Source organism: Aotus nancymaae, unplaced genomic scaffold, assembly GCF_030222135.1.
Source record: "Aotus nancymaae isolate 86718 unplaced genomic scaffold, 86718_ANA_hifiasm-v0.15.2.pri h1tg000049l, whole genome shotgun sequence".
Classification (NCBI taxonomy): domain Eukaryota; kingdom Metazoa; phylum Chordata; class Mammalia; order Primates; family Aotidae; genus Aotus; species Aotus nancymaae.
In genome coordinates, this window is record NW_026988463.1 from 19848039 (window position 1) to 19867688 (window position 19650).

The 19650-nt window shown below is 43.6% G+C and overlaps 1 protein-coding gene across 1 annotated transcript in view; it reads right to left on the bottom strand.

Annotated features, from left to right (window-relative positions):
• Positions 1-19650, bottom strand: part of DNAH3 (dynein axonemal heavy chain 3) — a 207638-nt gene that overhangs the window by 162653 nt on the left and 25335 nt on the right. Inside the window, 4 exon segments of the mRNA XM_064362754.1 lie at positions 861-1015; positions 8746-8925; positions 12015-12210; positions 14219-14344. Of these exon segments, the coding sequence (XP_064218824.1) occupies positions 861-1015; positions 8746-8925; positions 12015-12210; positions 14219-14344 (657 nt within the window).

Sequence of the window (19650 nt, forward strand, 5' to 3'; positions counted from 1 at the left end):
GCCTGGCCAAATGGTGAAACTCCGTCTCTACTAAAAATATAAAAAATTAGCCGGGTGTGGTGGCACGTGGCTGTAATCCCAGCTACTTGGGAGGCTGAGGCAGGAAAATTGCTTAAACTCAGGAGGAAGAGGTTGTGGTGAGTGGAGATCATGCCATTGCACTTCAGCCTGAGTGATAGAGCAAGACTCTGTCTCAAACAAAAACAAAAACAAACAAAAAAAACCATGTGCATGACACTTGGCTCACTTCACTTGACATTACTGACATTATTGGATCTGTTGGTATGTCTGTATTTTCTGTCACTGGATTAAAATCTTTATTTAGCAGCCAAACACACGTATATGTCTAGAATAGAGCATAGCACATCATGAAAATCCATAAAAAATACCAATTGAATTGACAAATAATGAATGAATAAGAGATTATAGCCACATTATCTCTGAACAAGACCAGTTGCAAGATAGGCAATTTCTCAGCCACCCTGCCATGCCTTTATTATCCCTGTCTTGATATCTTACAGATCTGTGGTCTCCAATGTAAGGCTGACAATTCACTATTATTACTGGGAGGCTGTTATTACATGCAACTAGTTTTGCCTTTTTCTCTCTGCACCACCGAATTCCAATTATTCAAGGCAGGAAGGGAAGACATTAGCAGGGGTTACTATAGTGAAACAGTCTTAAAACATCCCTCAGCGGGAAACCAAAGGAAATTCCTTCTGCACCAATTGTTTTTAGACTTTACCCACAGATTGCCATGCAGTGGGGGGTGGCGGGGGCTCTAGACAGAACCAGGAACTTGCAGCATGGGTGAAGAAGTCAGGTCTCATTTCCAAAACAATCCCAGACTCTCCTGCTACCTTTTAATCAGATCCATTTGTGCCTGATTCCTCTTGTGAAGGAGCAAGTTCCGGCTGTTTTCAAAGATATCTTCAATCTGGTCTGGCCAGAGGAACAGAGTGCTGTTCAGTTTGATGTCCTCATCTGCAAAACACATACTGTCTGCTCCTGGACACTGTTCAGCATAGGTCAGCATGTGGTGAATTAATTAGGAAGAACAAGAGGTCAACAGGAGTGGTGTGGGGGTGGCCATGAACACATGGATGAGTGCCAGTGACATTTGTTGAGCATTTACTAAGGGCCAGGCTAGAAGGTAGATGATATTATCAGCCTTGTTTGCACAGATGGCAAACGCAGCCATTGAGCCTAGTGGTCAAGGTTATACTGCTAGAAGGCAGCAGAGAGGAAATCAAATCCAGCTCTAATTCTAAAGCCTATGTTCTAACCTCTCTGCTTAATTGCCTTACTAGCTAGGTCTGAGTCAAGTCAGAAACCCAGGTTGATGCTCTGGTTCCACAATTCAAACTACTGTCCTCATCTGCATCTCAGTTTCCCTTTTGGTTAAATGGCAGTCATGGTATCAAAGCCAGATGCCCTACCCATTTTGTGACTCTGGTCAATTAAAATGCCCACCCTGGGTTTCCTTTGTAAATTTTGGGAGGCTGAGCCCACAGTGAGAGTCCGTGGTGTATCCAGAGATCAAGGGCACACAGCTCATGAACATGCAGGTGTGTATTTCACTGGGAGTGAAAAGGAATCACTTTTCAGTCCCAGTTCCCATCTCTTCCTCCCATCAGCTTCCCCCTGACATCCACACATTGTGAATACCAAGTAATTCACAGGTATTTTCAGATAGAAAATGGCTTGTTGAGAGCTTATCAACTTTTCCTTGAGAATCTTTTTTTTTTTTTTTTGAGATGGAGTCTTGCTCTGTTGTCCAGGCTGGAGTGCAATGGCACCATCTCAGCTCACTGCAACCTCTGCCTCCTGGATTCAAGTGATTCTCCTGCCTCAGTTTCCTAAGCAGCTGGGATTACAGGCGCACACCACCACACTCGGCTAATTTTTGTATGTTTAGTAGAGATGGGGTTTCACCATGTTGGCCAGGTTGGTTTCAAACTCCTGACCTTGTGATCCACCCGCCTCAGGCTCCCAAAGTGCTGGGATTACAGGTGTGAGCCACCGTGCCTGGACAGAATCTGCTTCTTCAAAAACGCTAACTTGGCCCACCAAGCTTTCAAGGAGCCCTGACTATTTCCTTTCATAATATGCAGGAGCATGAAGGAAAGTGTCCCAGCCTCTTCAAAGGTGGGATTAATAGAGATTACAGATGGGTGACTGGGCGCGGTGGCTCACGCCTGTAATCCCACCACTTTGGGATGTCGAGGCAGGTGGATCACTTGAGGCCAGGAATTCAAGACCAGCCTGGCCAACATGGAGAAACCCTGTCTCTCCTAAAAATACAAAAATTAGCTGGGCATGGTGGCACATGCCTGTAATTCCAGCTACTCGGGAGGCTGAGGCACAAGAATCAATGGAACCCAAAAGGCAGAGGCTGCAGTGAGCCAAGGTGGTGCCACTGCACTCGAGCCTGAGTGACAGAGCGAGACCCTGTCTCAAAAAAAAAAAAAGATTACAGGTAAGTGAAATCTACTCATTTAAAAAAATGATTCTGCATTTGGAAGTGACTTTTCCAGAACACCAGAAACAGATGCCAAGACAGGCATCTAAGAACTGGAGGGCAAGTACCTAGCTATGTCTCCTTTGTGTCTGACAAGATTCCTTTTGTGTGATTCAAATTACTGTGGATATGAGTATAAAATTAGTGCCTCTAACATATGGGGGCACTTAAAAGGCAGCTTTCCTGATATTTAGTGGTAGAATTCATATAACTATCCTTTTTCTCAACACTTTACCCTTAAATATATAAATCACCCCCAGTGAATGCCTGAAACCACAGATAGTACTGAACCCTTTGTATACTGTTTTTTCCTATACACCCATATGTATTTATGATTAAGTTTAATTTATAAATTAGGCACAGCAAAAGATTAACAACAACTGATAATAAAATAGAACACATAACAATATGCTATAAAAATAAAAGTTATATGAATGTGGTCTGTTTCTCTCAAAATATCTTAATACTTTCCAACCTTAGTTAACCTTGGGTAGCTGTAACTGCAGAAAGCAAAACCATAGACAAAGGGGACGCCTGTGATCCCTCTCCCTTCTTCCAGCTCTGAAATTCTATGCCTAAATCTTAAGATGACAATCTGGGACTAATTGACCTAAAATCTATTAAATAAAATCACATTTTTCTCTGTCTGTTATCAAATGATACAAAAATGGCTGGACAGGTTTCCCAAAAATTGGAGGATGTGTTTGGGATGGTCTGGTTTAAAATAAGTTTGAATTAAAAATGACAGCGAGTAAGCAGAAATAACTCTGTGGGACTCAGTACATGCTTCCGAGAGTTGGCCAACACTTGAGACACTGAAACTGAGATGCAATGAGAAGTCTGTGGAACTGTCAATCCAGGAAGACGAAACTGGGGCCAGGCACAGTGGCTCACACCTGTAATCCCAGCACTTTGGGAGGCCAAGGCGGGTGGATTACCTGAGGTCAGGAGTTCAAGACCAGCCTGGCTAACATGGTGAAGCCCTGTTTCTATTAAAAATACAAAAATTAACTGGACCTGGTGGCGCATGCCTGTAGTCCCAACTACTTGGGAGGCTGAGGCAGGAGAATTGGCTGAACCCAGGAGGTAGAGGTTGTGGTGAGCTGAGATCGCACCACTGCACTCCAGCCTGGGTGACAGAGAGAGACACCATCTCAAAAAATAATAAAATAAAATAAATGTGTGTCTAAGATTTCATGAACAGGGAAAACAGAGGTTTCAAAAAGAAGTTCCCAAGTCAAATTCATGAGGCCAGAGCTTCCAAATATAAGGCCATGATTTTTTACTAGGCTAGCAGTTGTTCTCAACCGGTGGGGACTTTGCTTCCCAGGGGACATTTGGCCATGCCTGAAGACATTCTTGGTTGTCACCACCAGGGGATTCCTGCTGGCATGCATAATTTCTACAAGGATTCTGCTAAATAGCCCACCATGCACAAGACGCCCTTAACAATAGAATTTTCCAGTCAAAACTGTCAATAGAGCTGCAGTCTAAAAACTCTGAGTTAGTGTGACCATATCTCTTGGTTTGCCTGGGACAGTCCAGGTTTACACCTGTTGTCCCATGGCAACTGTTAATAACACTCTTTTCACTCTTAAAGTGTCTCACTTTGGAAGCTACTTACAAGATCACCCTAGTGTGATATGGTTTGGCTGTGTCCCTACCCAAATCTCATCTTGAATTGTAGTTCCCATAATCCCCACGTGTCGTGGGAAGGACCCAGTGGGAGGTAATTTAATCACAGGGGCAGTTACCCTCATGCTATTCTCATGATAGTGAGTTCTCACGAGATTTGATGGTTTATAAGGGGCTTTTCCCTCCCTCTTTTGCTCGGCACTTCCCCTTCCTGCTGCCATGAGAAGAAGGATGTGTTTGCTTCCCCTTATGCCATGATTGTAGGTTTCCTCAAGCAACCCACCCATCTCGGCTTCACAAAGTGCTGGGATTACAGGCCACATCTGGCCTAAACTACTTCTCTGAATCCCCATTTTCTCATCTATGAAAAAGGAGAGATGTACTAGATTCTCCTCTCAGCTCAGGGAAAACAAAAAGCTATGGCTTTATGATCACAAGGCACTGAAACTATCTTCTGAGAGAATTCACATTCTCTAATTTCTTTCTTTTTTTTTAAGGAGACGGTCTCACTCTGTCACCCAGGCTGGAGTGCAGTGGCACTATCATAGTTCATTATGGCCCTAAACTCCTCAGCTCAAACAATTCTCCTGCCTCAGCCTCTAGAGTAGCTGGAGCTATGGGTGTATGCCACCATGACTAATTTTCTTATTTTAATTTTTTTTGTAGAGACAGGGGCTCTCTCTATGTTGCCCAGGTGGTCTTGAACTGCTGGTTTGGCTTCACAACTTTCAGATAATGGAGGTGGTCCTGTAATTGAATTTGAATTCTGGCTCTTGTCTCAGCCTCCAAAAATATTGGGATTACAGGCATGAGTCTCCACATATCTAGGCACTCTAATTCCCTCATGGCATGTGTGTGTCTCTGAGAATATTCTCACTTGTATGACTCATGCAGGCTGCAAAGTTCCTGCCTGGGACCCATTGCCTTCTACTGTTCTCTCTGCTAAGAAAGCTTTTAGTGACTGGTCTCAAAAAAGGTCTTTAGAGTGCTTCAGTGAGTTACATGGGTTTTATGCCTTTGATGGAAACGTATCAATTTAGAAACAGGGAAAAGCAAGTGCAAATGATCATTGCCTTCTTTGGCCAATCCAAAGGTTTTGAAACCAGTGGAGGAGCAACTTCTTTGCTGCAGCCATACTACAGACAGCTGCTGAAGGCAACAAGATGGAGGGACTGGCATTGGTCAGTGAGTGAATGAAGTGGTTTAAGGCAGCACAATTGGTGCCCCCAGGCCATGTGACAGATCACAAGTGGGCAGGATAATGACTTGTCTCATGGGAGTAAGTCTTCAAACTCAAGAGGATGAAATACCTCTTGCTGCTCTTTCAATGTGGTAGATTCTCTCATGCCCTGTAGAGCAGTCTGTGAAATGGAGTCAAGAACAATTGCATTCGGCCAGGCACAGTGGGTCACACCTATAATTCCCACACTTTGGGAGGCCGAGGTGGGTGGATCACTTGAGCTCACGAGTTCAAGACCAGCCTGGGCAACATGGCAGAACGCTGACTTTACAAAAAATACAAAAATTAGTTGAGTATGGTGATGTGCAACTGTTATCCCAGCTACTTGGGGGGCTGAGATGGGAAGATGGCTTGAGCCTGGGACGTGGAGGCTGCAGTGAGCCAAGATTATGCCACTGCACTCCAGCCTGGGCGACAGAGTGAGACCCTGTCTCAAAATAAACAAACAAATAAAAATAAAATAAAAAAGAACAATTGCATTCTTTACAGGTAATTAATTGTTACTTTCTGCTTATCTCCCTTGCTCTCTGGTCCCGGACTCCTTGGGTTTGTCATCACACTCAATGCTCACGTCTGCACACTTCTCCAACTTTGCCATTCCCTGGCACTTTGAGTGAGAGAATTCTCCCATCAGGAGAGAAACTGGCCCTAGCAGCTCTTCCACAGTAATATATAATATTATAATATTAATAATATATTATATAATATATAATGTATTATAATATTAATATTGATATATCAAATATATATTATATATATTTCTTGATTATGAAAATAATGCACTAACATGGCTACAAATGCTGATTTAAATTCTTCTTATTGAGGCCGGGCATGGTGGCTCACGCCAGTAATCCCAGCACTTTGGGAAGCTGAGGCAGGTGGATCAACTGAGGTCAGGAGTTTGAGACCAGCCTGGCCAACATGGCAAAACTCCGTGTCTACTAAGAATACAAAAATTAGCCGGGTGAGGTGGTGGGTGCCTGTAATCCCAGCTACTTGGGAGGCTGAGGCAGGATAATCGCTTGAACCCAGGAGGTGGACGTTGCAGTGAACTGAGATCATACCATTGCACTCCAGCCTGGGTGACAGATCGAGACTCTGTCTCAAAAAATAAATAAATAAATAAATAAAATTCTACTTATCGTAGTTTTTGTTTTATAAAACCCTTTTCTATTTAATCTGGCTTCATTTAATTTCTCATTCACCTCTTTTCATTACAGTCAGCATTAGAGCATCCTTGTTTTCCTCAGTTATGTTGCTGAAATAAATAATTCCAATATTTACTTTGATTTCTTTTAATAATTTTTTTTTTGAGATGAAATTTCACTCTTGTTGCCCAGGCTGGATTGCAATGGCATGATCTCGGTTCACTGCAACCTCTGCCTCTTGGGTTCAAGTGATTCTCCTGCCTCAGCCTCCTGAGTAGCTGGGATTACAGACGACCACCACCATGCCCAGCTAATTTTTTGTATTTTTAGTGGAGACAGGGTTTCACCATGTTGGCCAGGCTGGTCTAGAACTCCCGACCTCAGGTAATCTGCCCACCTTAGCCTCTCAAAGTGCTGGGACTACAGGCATGAGCCACTGGGCCCAGCCCTTTTGATAATTCTTTCTCACAAATATGCTTTCCTGGTTTCTTTTTGTGTCTTGAATAATGCTATTTACTCTATTTTCAAAAGTCTCTTGTTGGCTTTTTCCTACCAACAATTTTTGTTTTTGTTTAATTTGAGACAGGGTCTCACTCTTTTGCCCAGGCTGGAGTGCAATGGTGCAATCATAGCTCACTGCAACCTTGAACTCCTGGGCTCAAGCAATCCTCCTGCCTCAGCCTCCAGAGTAGCTGAGACTACAGATGTGTGTCACCACACCCAGCTAATCTAATTTTGTAGAGACAAGGTCTTGCTATATTGCCTAGGCTGATACTGAACTCCTGGCCTCAAGCAATCTGCCCACTTCTTGATTTCCCAAAGCACTAAAATTATAGGTGTGAGCCACCACACTTGACCTTTACTAACTTTTAAAATTCTTTTTTAACCATAAATACAGCAGAACTTGTAGGGGGTGAAGGTAGTACCCATCTGTTGCTATTCTTAAAGATTTTTTTTAGTCAACTAGCAGTATTTTTTTTTTTTTTTTTTTTGAGATGGAGTCTTGCTCTGTCACCCAGGCTGGAGTGTGGTGGTGTGATCTCAGCTCACTGCAACCTCCCCCTTCCTGGGCTCAAGCGATTCTCCTGCCTCAGCCTCCTGAGTAGCTGGGATTACAGGAGTGTGTCACCATACTCGGCTAATATTTGTACTTTTGGTAGAGATGGGGTTTCACCATGTTGGTCAGGCTGGTCTCAAACTCCTGAGCTTGTGATCTGCTCGCTTTGGCCTCCCAAAGGGCTGGGATTACAGGCTGTCCCCAAGCCCCATATATAGCCATCCAAATTACAGGGTCTTCTCTTCCATTTCCTTCCTAGGGATACTGGTTGTAGGAGGGCTGCTCACTGTTTCTTCTCCTCCCACACACCAGTTTTAATGGAGCACTTAGAACCCTGTAAGTACCAGGTTGCAAAGAGAAGAGTGCTTGGGCCTCCTTGTACTACAACCTTGAACTCCTGGGCATTCGTTTCATATGAGCAAGGCCCATGTGAAGCACAGGTAATATATGAAGACAATGAGAAGGTAGGAGGGTGAGGGAACTAGCCAACAAGACCCCACAGATCCCTTCCCTATATGGAACTGGACAATGGCCCTTTGGCCATACCAACCAATCAGAGGGAATTAGAAAAAGATGGAGCTAAAAGGAGTTACATCCATGTGTGTGATCCTGTCTAGTAATAAAAGTTTGCTAATAAGTGTCTGGAATTTAGTAACTCCTCTGGAAAGCAAACTGGAATGGGCTTCAGCCAGGAAGGGAAGGGTTATTCTCTCTAGAAGCCTACAGTGGCTAAAACATAACAAACCAACCAACAAACAAGCACACAGACAAGTGAAACTTCAAAACGTAATTTAAAAAATTTTTCGCAAGTTAATGGCAGTTGATTCATGATGGATTATTAACCCAGGGATATTGCTTGGGACCTATCTGATTCATATAAGTTGACATCATGGAGGAAACTCTACTCTCTCACAAAGTAGCTCTTAATGCCCTTGTTAGAAGCACAATTCTGGGCTGCACGAATATTTCTTCATGGTCCAAATCATCTCTCTGGAGTCAAGGGGGTATATTCAGGATATATCCCCAAAGTGAAACCCCTTAACTGTATACCACAGCTACCTACTTGTACAAATAACCTCTTTCAATACATTTTATTCACTAAGTGAATAAATCATGCAAATGAATGATTAAGTGACTACTATACCTTGGGGATCCCATTAGAGTTCTTAATAATTTCCAGGAAAGAGTCACGTATTAATTTCCAGCAGTCATCGAAAGATGGATTGAAGATGATAATGGGTTCATTGACTTCAAGTTTGATCATGATTAGCTCAGGTATAAAAAACTTCATCTCTTGGTAGGGCTCCTTAAAATCATTCCCATCCTTCAGGAGACATAAGGTATGGCAAGTATCACAAAATTGGGCCTTCCACAATCAAGGGAGTGAATTTTAAACATTCATAGAACTACATGAGGACCAGAAAAGGCAATGAAGGGCACCATGTACTGTTTATGTTTAAAATTTGAGCTGGGGCTAGGTACCATGGCTCACACCTATAATCCCAGCACTTTGGGAGGCTGAGGTGGGTGGATCATCTGAGGTCAGGAGTTCGAGATCAGCCTGGCCAACATGGGGAAACTACATTTCTACTAAAAATGCAAAAAAATTAGCTGGATGTGGTAGTGGGTACCTGTAATCCCAGCTACTTGGGAGGCTGAGGCAGGAGAATTGCTTGAATCCGGGAGGTGGAGGTTGCAGTGAGATCACGACATAAGATGATAAGATGAGATGAGATGAGATGGGATAGGATGGGATGGGATGCGATGGGATGGGATGGTAGGATAGGATAGGATAGTTGGGTATAGCTTAGCTCACCCTGAGTCCATGCTCTCTCCCTTTCTTAAAGCCTTTATTTCCCATTGTTTACGTGGCTTGGTAATTCCTGCACCCAATTTCTAGATCCTTCTTGTCCCTCAAAATTCAGCTAAAACATTTCTTCCTTTGGGAAGCCTCCCTGTTTCTCAGCTGGATATAACCTTCTCCCACTTCTGAACTTGTGTTATTTCTGCTTCTTTCATAGTTTTTCTCTGTTTTTTTTTTTTTTAAGTTTTATTTTATTTGTTTTCTTAGAGACAAGGTCTCACCATGCTGCCAGGCTGGTCTTAAACTCCTGAGCTCAAGTGATCCTCCTGCCTCGGCCTCCCAAAGTGCTGGGATTACAGCCATGAAACACCAGGCCCAGCCTAGTATGTTTTTCTTTCTCTGTGGTAGGAATTGATATGCATATCTCAACTTTTCTACTCTAAAGTTGAGGGCAGGATCTATGTCTGATCATCTCTCTCTTCCTAAATACCTGAGACAGCATTTAGTACCTAATAGGTGCTCAATAAAAACTTATTGACTCAATCCAAAAGTATTAATTGTAATCTGTATGACCTTTAATGGAATTGCTAATGGGCGTTAGTTTATTTTAGACACTCAAAATGTCAACCTTGCTACAACAGAAATATTGACATAGAGCTATTTCTAATTCTCTATAAAAGCTCTAACACAAAATACCCTCATAAACTATGGCAACTAATAAAATTGTCATAAGGCAGCTGTAAAGTACTTGTTATGCAGAGATTTCTAGATCCATTTAAAGATGACTGATAATATTTGGTGAATACCCATTGTATATCAAATAGCTATAAATTACCCCCTTTTTCCCAGACATAGGAAGATTTTACACTCCCCTTTGTGTGGAATTTTCGAGTGAGATTGGTTTCAACCCCCGGGTTTCTTCTGCTTAGCAAAGTAGATAATTACAATGATGTTTATAGGTTGGTCCTCTTTAGAGCGCTAACATTGCTGTTGCAATTCAGCAGCATTGGTTTCTACATTTTTGAGCAACAGGCCAATTGTTCATCTTTACTTCATTTGGAAAACAACCTTTTATAACAAGGTAATTTTTAACTTTTATTACTTTTTAAAGGTAAAATGTGCACATAGCATACAATTCAAATGAATATTCATTGATTTTTAGGCAATCCAAATTCAGGACTGCTATGGTGCTTTGAAAACTAGGACTTAGTGTTTTCAGTTTTCTTTCTTTTCTTTTTTTTTTTTTTTTTTTTTTTTTTGAGAAGGAGTCTCACTCTGTCCCCCAGGTTGGAGTAATGCAGTGTCGTGATCTCAGCTCACTGCAACCTACGCCTCCCGGGTTCAAGCAACTCTCCTGCCTCAGTCTCCTGAGTAGCTGGGATTACAGGCACCCACCACCATGCCCAGTTAATTTTTGTATTTTTAGTAGAGATGGGGTTTCACCATGTTGACCAGGCTAGTCTTGAACTCCCGACTTCAATTGATCCACCTGCCTCAGCCTCCCAAAGTGCTGGTATTACAGGCATGAGCCACCATGCCTGGCCAGTGTTTTTAGTTTTCATTTTGACTTCACTAAAACAGTTTCATGAAAGAAGTTATTAATTAGGTCAACAAAGCCTTTTCTCTTTAGGGGTGTCCCTTGCCAAGACCAAAGAACGAAAGCCAATATCTGCAATGAAACACACAATACTCCCTCAATATCAAGCCAAAGACTGAAAACAAACCTTTCCAACCCCCTCCTCGTTTCTTGTAACAGAGAGGATGAAAAAATGATTCCTTCTCCCTAAACTGTGTAAGACATATGTATTTCATTTTATGCAATTTTTCTTTATATTTTCTTAACCACTTCTCTACTTCTGCAAATTTTTATCAACTTAATACTGAGTGATTATCTCAAGAAAGCTTGCTATGTATTTAAAGAAATCATTTTTAAAATTATTCCAATCCACAGCTGGACTGGACTTTTAAAGATTTTATGTTTTTATATTTCTCTTTAAACATTAAAAAATTGATACCTCTTAATTGTACATATTTATGGGATACATATAATGTATAGTGAGCAGATCAGGGTAATTAGCATATTCATCATCTCAAACATTTACTTTTTTTTTTGAGATGGAGTTTCACTCATCGCCCAGACTGGAGTGCAATGGCATAATCTGGGCTCACTGCAACCTCCGCCTTCTAGGTTCAATGATTCTCCTTCCTCAGCTTCCCAAAAGCTGGGATTACAGGTGTGAGCCACCATGCCCAGCTAATTTTTGTATTTTCAGTAGAGACAGGGTTTCGCTATGTTGGCCAGGCTGGTCTTGAACTTCTGACCTCAGGTAATCTGCCCTCCTCCAAATCCCAAAGTTACTAGGATTACAGGTGTGAGCCACTGCGCCTGGTCACGGTTACCATTTTTTTGTGTGTGTTAGGAACATTCAATATCCTTCTTCCAGCTAAAATAAAGCATTTTTATAAACTAACAACTGACTGATTGCTGTGGGTGCAAGTCAAGCATTTCACTTTGTGCCCTGGCTCACAGCTGAGGACACACATGACAGAATCCTAGTTCTAACCAGGTCATTCCCCTCAAAAGGTCCAAGTGCAGGTCCCTAACATACTTTGTATATCATGAAAAGGGAAACGAGGTCCTCAAGCGACTTAATGACCAGCTCTCTGAGCTGCAACGACAAAAACGATGCCACAGAAGCAAAATATTCCTCAATGTTTCGACAGGAGTCGTACTTGCTCTTGGGAGCGAAACGAACCCAGTGCTCCTTCCGTGAGGTAAAAAGCTGGGCACAGGTGGGGATCCACCTGTAAAAACAGAAGGGTGTCCATGTGAGAAGCTCTTCTGGGCTCCGAGGAACCCTCTTGCCTTGCCCCCTGAGCTCTGTGATGAGGCAGATGGGCTCATGTCTCACCAAGCAGCCTTGCAAATCGGTACTTTGAATTTCTGTCTGCCTTACCTGCCAATGCCTCTTTCTTGGGAAGAAAGTAATATGATTTGAATCAAGAGATTATTCTTCCATTGACAATATCCAAATGGAAAAAGGATATTGGTGGCAAGTCCTGCTGAAAGAGTCCACAGTTTCTTCATTATAATCAGAGATTAGGGTAAAGGGGCATAAGGAACTAGAATGTTCTGTCCCACTTCTCTCTCTCTCTGGCAGGTGCCTGACTTTTGATTCAGACTTCGTAGAGGTAAAGAGAGAACGAGGAGCAAAGAAAGAAAACGGGGGAGGAGAAACTCCAGCGTGGCCATGGCTGATCAGAAGTTGATGGTAGAAATCAGTCAACCAAAAGAAGAAATAGCAAGGTGTGGCGGCTCATGCCTGTAATCCCAGCACTTTGGGAGGCGGAGGCAGGCAGACCACTTGAGGCCAGGAGTTTGAGACCAGCCTGGCCAACATGGCAAAACCCCATCTCTACAAAAACAAAAACAAAACAGAACAAAAATAGCTGGGCGTGGTGCATGGTGGTGCACCCCTGTAGTCCCAGTTACTCAGGAGGCTGAGGCAGGAGAATCACTTGAACCTGGGAGACTGGAGATTGCAGTGAGCTGAGATTGTGCCACTGCACTCCAACTTGGGTGACAGAGCAAGTGAGATTCTGTCTCAAAAACAAATAACAAAAGCAACAAAGAAGAAATAGATGCTCCATTGTTTCTTTCCTCCCACGTCCCCCAGTTTCTAATTCCCTGTGGAAACCCACTGGCCTTTTCATGCTATTGCATCTTCTCTCAGACTGCTAAAAAGGTACCACTCTAGTAATCAGAGAAGCACTACTACTGGTTATAGTCATAGAGGTATGAGATTTATTGAGCAGCTATTATGTGCCAATGATTGCATCTACATTTTCTCTGCTAATAGAAAACCCATCTGTAAGTATCATTATCATTATTTTACACAAGAGAATTTCTCTGGCTGTGGATATAGTCTTGCATGCATTTGCAAAGGAAAAGGGAATTATCCAAATGTCTGAAACTCCTTCACCTTGAAATCTTGAGGCTGTTTATCTGGACCATCTGAATATAAGTTATTCAAGTACATTACCCTGTAACACAGCAAGGTTTAAAGCAGGGGTCCACAACCCCTGGGCCATGGACTGGTTTTAGGAACTGAGCTGCACAGCAGGAGGTGAGCAGCAGGTAGCCTAGTAAAGCTTCATCTGTATTTACAGCCGCTCCCCATCACTTGCATTACCGCCTGAGCTCTGCTTCCTATCAGATCAGCAGCGGCATGAGATTCTCATAGGAGCGGGAACCCTATTGTAAACCGCACATGCGAGAGATCTAGGTTGCACACTCCTTAGGAGAATCTGATGCCTGATGATCTGTCGCTGTCTCCCATCACTTTCAGATGGGACCATCTAGTTGCAGGAAAACAAGCTCAGGGACCCCACTGATTCTACATTATGGTGAGTTGTATAATTATTTCATAATATATTACAATGTAATAATAAAAATAAGGTACACAGTAAATGTCGTGTGCTTGAATCATCCCGAAACCATTCCCCTGCCCCAGTCTGTGGGAAAATTGTCTTCCACGAAACCAGTCCCTATCATCAAAACGGTCAGGGACCACTGGTCTAAAGGATTCCAGGAGGAGGGAATGCAAGTGGCAGCCTTCTATGGTGATGGGAGAGTTTCAATAAGGCAGAGGGAGACTAGGCGTGAGGCACAGAGAGCAGCTGGACATGAGAATAAGAGGACAGGAAAGGACGTCGGTGGGACGACCCGCCGGCTGGGTACCAGCTTCATCTCAGAGGGTTTTCAGTCTTTAAGATACCAAGGTTCAGCCCCACTCGGAGGGCAGATACTGACTTGTTGAGAAGAATCTGGTGCGCCTCCAGGCAGTGCTTCTGGATCACATTCCAATATTCCTGAGGCTGCAGAGGCAATTTTCCCGCTAGTAATTCTGCCGTTCGAACAAACCTGAAGTCTCTGAATCTGCCAAAAGAGGGGGAGAAACTTCCTAAGCTAAAGAACGCTTAATAACAAATTCTGTAGGATGGGTTCCAAGGCTGTGCATTCACGTTTTTCAGTGAAAGTTAAGCAGAATCAAATGAATGACAGGATATGGGAAAGATCCTGAGGAGGATATGGGAGACTGAGGAGGGAGGAGCTAAGTCCTAAAGAACGCTTACAGGGAGGGGACAAATGAGGTGACCCAAGAGTGTTTCTAAGCCTTAGATGTGCCTCACTCTGCATAATGCATCGAGGGGTGGGGCTGTGGCACTGGCTGGAGACTCAGCTGGCTGGGAACTTGGGTATCAAATGGATGAGTCAATGTCCTTTACAACAGTGAAGACCCAGAGACCAGGACCAAGCAAAGCACCATCTTCATTATCAAGTGAGATTCACCTAAGCTTCACTGTGGCCTCTGGGTGAACTCTTGAAGGCAACTTGGAGGACTGCTTCAATTTAAACCAAAAGCTTATGGATCCCGGCACTTTGGAGGCTAAGGAAAGAGGATGGAGGATGGCTTGAGCTCAGGAGTTTGAGATCAGCCTGGCAATATAGTGAGACATCGTCTCTCCAAAAAAAAAAAAATGTGTTGGGTGTGGTGATTCACATCTGTAATCCCAGCTACTTGGGAGGCTCAGGCAGGAGGATCACTTGAACCCAGGAGGTCAAGGCTACAGTGAGCCCTGATTGCATCACTGCACTCCAGCCTGGGTGACATAGCAACACCCTGTCTCTAAAAAGAAAATAAAAAGCCTCTTTAAGCCCTCTACCTCCTGTCACTGTGCTGGTGAAGAAAGGCCAACCGGTGAGAAGAAAGTTTTCTCCACTACAAGGGGAGGGGTATCCTTTTAACACCTAAGTCAGATTCTATCTTCTCGCAACACTCCATTGACTTCCCATTTCAGAGTAAAAGAGTGTCTAGTGACTGGGGCCCACCAGGTGCTCTGCATCCTGTGCCATCTCTCTTGCTCCTGTCCTGCCTGTCACCTCCCTCCCTGACCTCCTCCCCTACCCACCTCCCTGACTCATGGTGCTCCAGGCACACATGCCTTATGCTGTTTCCAGGACACGGCCACCTGCTGCTGCTTGGGTGCTTTGCACAGGCTGTTCCTGCTGCCTCCAGTACTCATCCCCCTCGACTTCTACGGAGCTGACCTCTTCACCTTCCTGCCTTGGCTCAAATGTCACCTTCACAGTAAAGGCTACCCACAGGTAGGTGTGTGGTTGTGCAGGCTGTGCCCCGTCCAAGGGGCCAGAATGGGTGCATGCTCTGCTTGTCAAGAAATGCACCCTGCCTGTAATCCCAGCACTTTGGGAGGCCAATGTGGGTGGATTACTTGAGGTCAGGAGTTCAAGACCAGCCTTGCCAACATGGTGAAACCCCATCTCTACTAAAAAAAAAATTACAAAAATTAGCTGGGCGTGGTGGCACATGCCTGTAATCCCAGCTACTTGGGAGGCTGTGGCAGAATTACTTGAACCTGGGAGGCAGAGGTTGCAGTGAGCTGAGATTGCACCACTGCATTCCAGCCAGAGCAGCAGAGCAAGGCTCTGCCTCAAAAACAAAAACAAAAACAAATGCACCCTGGTGTTAGGCTATATTCATCCCATGAGCAGAACAGGGGTGAGGGGAAGGTTTGTTAAATTCAAACAAGTGTTTTATGGGCAAGCAGCCCCACCTCAGCCCCACACAAACCACACTCCCTATTCCCATTACCCCGGCTAATTTTTCTTTTCATAGCACCCATCACCTTCTAACATTTTATATAATTTATTTACCTAATATATTTATTGCCTGTCTTCCCCCTAGAAAAATGAAGTCATTTCTGTAGCCACTGCACTGAAATAATGTTTAGCACATAACCAGGACCTGGCACCTATTTGTTAAATGAATGAATGAATGACTAGATAAATGAAAAAAACAAACGAACTCACAGTTTGGAAGACAAGAGAGAGAGGAAGGAGCCTTTGGACCTAATATATATTTATTTTCTATCTTATGCTTGAGTGACACCTCGTAGAACTATTGCTGCTAGAGTTTTCCAGGGTCTATCAGTAGGATAGTGGGGATGGATAAGGAAGAGCAGAAACTAATACAAATCTCTCATCAAGCCCTCTACTTTTTTTTTGAGACAGGGTTCTCACTCTGTCACCCAGGCCGGAGTGCAGTGGTGCAGTCAGAGGCTCACTACAGCCTTGATCTCTTGGGTTCAAGCAATTCTCCTGCCTCAGCCTCCCGAGTAGCTGGGATTACAGGCACTCACCACCACACCCGGTTAATTATTGTATTTTTAGTAGAGACAGGGTTTCATTATGTTGGCCAGGATGTTGTACAATTCCTGACCTCAGGTGATCCTCCCACCTCAGCCTCCCAAGGTGCTAGGATTACAGGTGTGAGCCACCATGCCCAGTGAAGTCCTCCACTTTTTATCTTTTGTTGTTTTTCCTCCTGTTAACCCATCAGGCTTAGCAGCTAGATGTTGGTCAATCAAGGATGTGGCTGTCTAGTGCTATTGGATCAGAGAGTTTCAGAGGTCACCATTCAGATTGTATTCTATGTGAATGGTGCTCCCTAGAGTTGTGCAACATGGCAGCCCACTAGTAGGAAACAGAACCAGAAAAGTGCTGGCTACATGTTCACGTTCACGGACCACTTCTCCACGCCATACTGATACCACTCAACTGAGATCCACAGGGCAGATCAGCCCACGGCCTCTATGAAAGCAGCTGTGAAGTTCCCCTGGGTTTCTGTAATGAGTCCAGGCAGAATTTTACTTTGATCTACAGTCATGTAGTGTTCCACTGCAGGCAACATCACCATTACCCCTGGGGACAGGTTCACCAAGACAGACACAGCATTCCTGGGCATGATGCCTTATACAATGCGGGCACTCAGTGAATATTTGCTGAATGAACAAATGAATCTCCTTCTGCCTTGTCCTATGACATGCTTACCTTCACCTGTTTCTCTGAGATCAATGGATGCCCTGTCCTTTGCCACGCTACCCAAGGCCTCTCTTAGCTCATAGGTCCACTGATTCTCTTCCTGACATCTATTCATTTATAAATCGCTCCTTTAAATGATCACTCTTTGTCACTATTTCCCAAACTGGATCATTGCCCAATATCTTAGCTCGTCTAAATTCTTACCTCTAATTTTCATCATTCATTTTAATGACCAGTTAGGTATTTCTCCTCATCCTCCCCAAATCCTGAAAGCTGGGTTTTGAGTTCTTTTTGGTGGAGGTGATGAGCTTGGTTTTCATCTTATCTGACCAGGCATAAAGCACTGCTAGGCAAGGATAAGACCCAAGGACCTCATTCACCACACATTGGACAGCCACCCCTAATGTGGCCATTGTCACCACTTGATAATTCTGTTACTCATCTTTCCTTGAATCCTAACAAACTTCCCACATTGGCCAGATCAGATTTCCTATTCTTTTCTCAGACCACAATCCTCACTCTAGCCCTGAAACCTCCAAACTTTCCTTGATCACTAAGAACTTAAATAGTACAGGTCACATGAGAAAATAGCTCTATGTCATTTCCTTAACCAATCTTTCTCCTTGGTGATTAGTACAGGTCACATGAGAAAATAGCTCTATGTCATTTCCTTAACCAATCTTTCTCCTTGGTGATTTTTTTGTTTTTTGAGAACTGCCCTGTTTTGAGTCATGCCCTATTACCCAGGCTGGAGTACAGTGGCACGATCTCAGGTCACTGAAACCTCCACCTCCCAGGCTCAAGCGATTCTCTTACCTCAGCCTCCCGAGTAGCTGGAATTATAGGCACACGCCACCACATCTGGCTAAATTTGGTATTTTTAGTAGAGATGGGGTTTTGCCATGTTGGCCAGGGTAGTCTTGAACTCCTGACCTCAGGTGATCCGCTTGCCTCGGCCTCCCAAAGTGCTGGGATTACAGGTGTGAGCCACTATGCCCAGCCTCTCATTGCTGATTTTTTGGGTTCAGTTTTTAAACTCCTTCTAAATCATTTCAGTTCAGTTTAGTGCTTCTGTTGCTGGCATTATCTTCCTTAGGGAACCATGAAAAGCAAGTGGTAAAAAGTCTCTCTTCTCAGTGAAGCTATAGGTTCAACAGTTTGCCATCTTTGCTACAAGATCAATTTAAACTCACGTACATGTATCTACTATCTTCTTAGCATGAAGTTTCTGACAATTCATCCAACTCTAAGACTGACTTTCTCACTAGTTTCTATGTTACATGAACTTTCTGGCATTTCACCCAGCTCTAAGACTGACTTCCTCACTAGTTTTTATGTTATTTTATATTTTTAGCTCACACACATGCTTGTACTTAAAGCAATATTTTCATTTGTTGAATAACTACTGTGTGCCAAGCAGTAGTCTTAGCACTTTCTTTCCCTAACAATTCCATGAGGTAGGTATTGTTATGATGATTCCCATTTGCATATAGAAAACAGGGTCAGACTAGGCAGTGGCTGACGCCTCTAATGCCAGCACTTTCGGAGGCTGAGGAGGAATTCTTGAGGCCAGGAGTTCAAGACCAGCCTAAGCAACATAGAGAGATCATGTTTCTACAAAAAATTTAAAAATTGGTCAGGCATGGTGATATGCACCTGTAGTCCCAGCTATTTGGGAGTTTGAGGCTGCAGTGAGCTCTAATCATGCCACTGCACTGCACCCTGGGTGACAGAGAAAGACCCTCTCTAAAAGAAAGAAAGTAAGAAAGAGAGAAACAAACAAACAGGGTCACAGAGGGATTAATTTCCCTCAGATTAGACTGTTAACAGTCTAATTAGACAGAACAAGAACCAGAATTCAGATCCCATTCTATAAATTATTACTTTATATGCTTCCACCTAGTTAGAAAATGACTTATTTTTTCTCAATGTCCTGACTGCTGACTGGTACCTTCAATGCTTTAGAAAATTGAATTCAGTTCAAAGAAGAGAATACAGTTATTTCTTTTCACTGGTGGGCTCTGTCCTAACTTGACTTCACCCTCAATTCCTTTTTTTTTTTTTTTTTTTTTTTTCTGAAATAGTCTTGCTCTGTTGCCCAGGCTGGAGTCCAGTGGCATGATCTTGGCTCACTGCAACCTCTGCCTCCCTGGTTCAAGCAATTCTCCTGCCTCAACTACCCAAGTAGCTGGGGTTACAGGTGCCTGCCACCATGCCCAGCTATTTTTTGTATTTTTAGTAGAGATGGGGTTTCACCGTGTTGGCCAGGCTGGTCTTGAACTCCCGACCTCATGATCCGCCTGCCTCAGCCTCCCAAAGTGCTGGAATTACAGGCGTGAGCC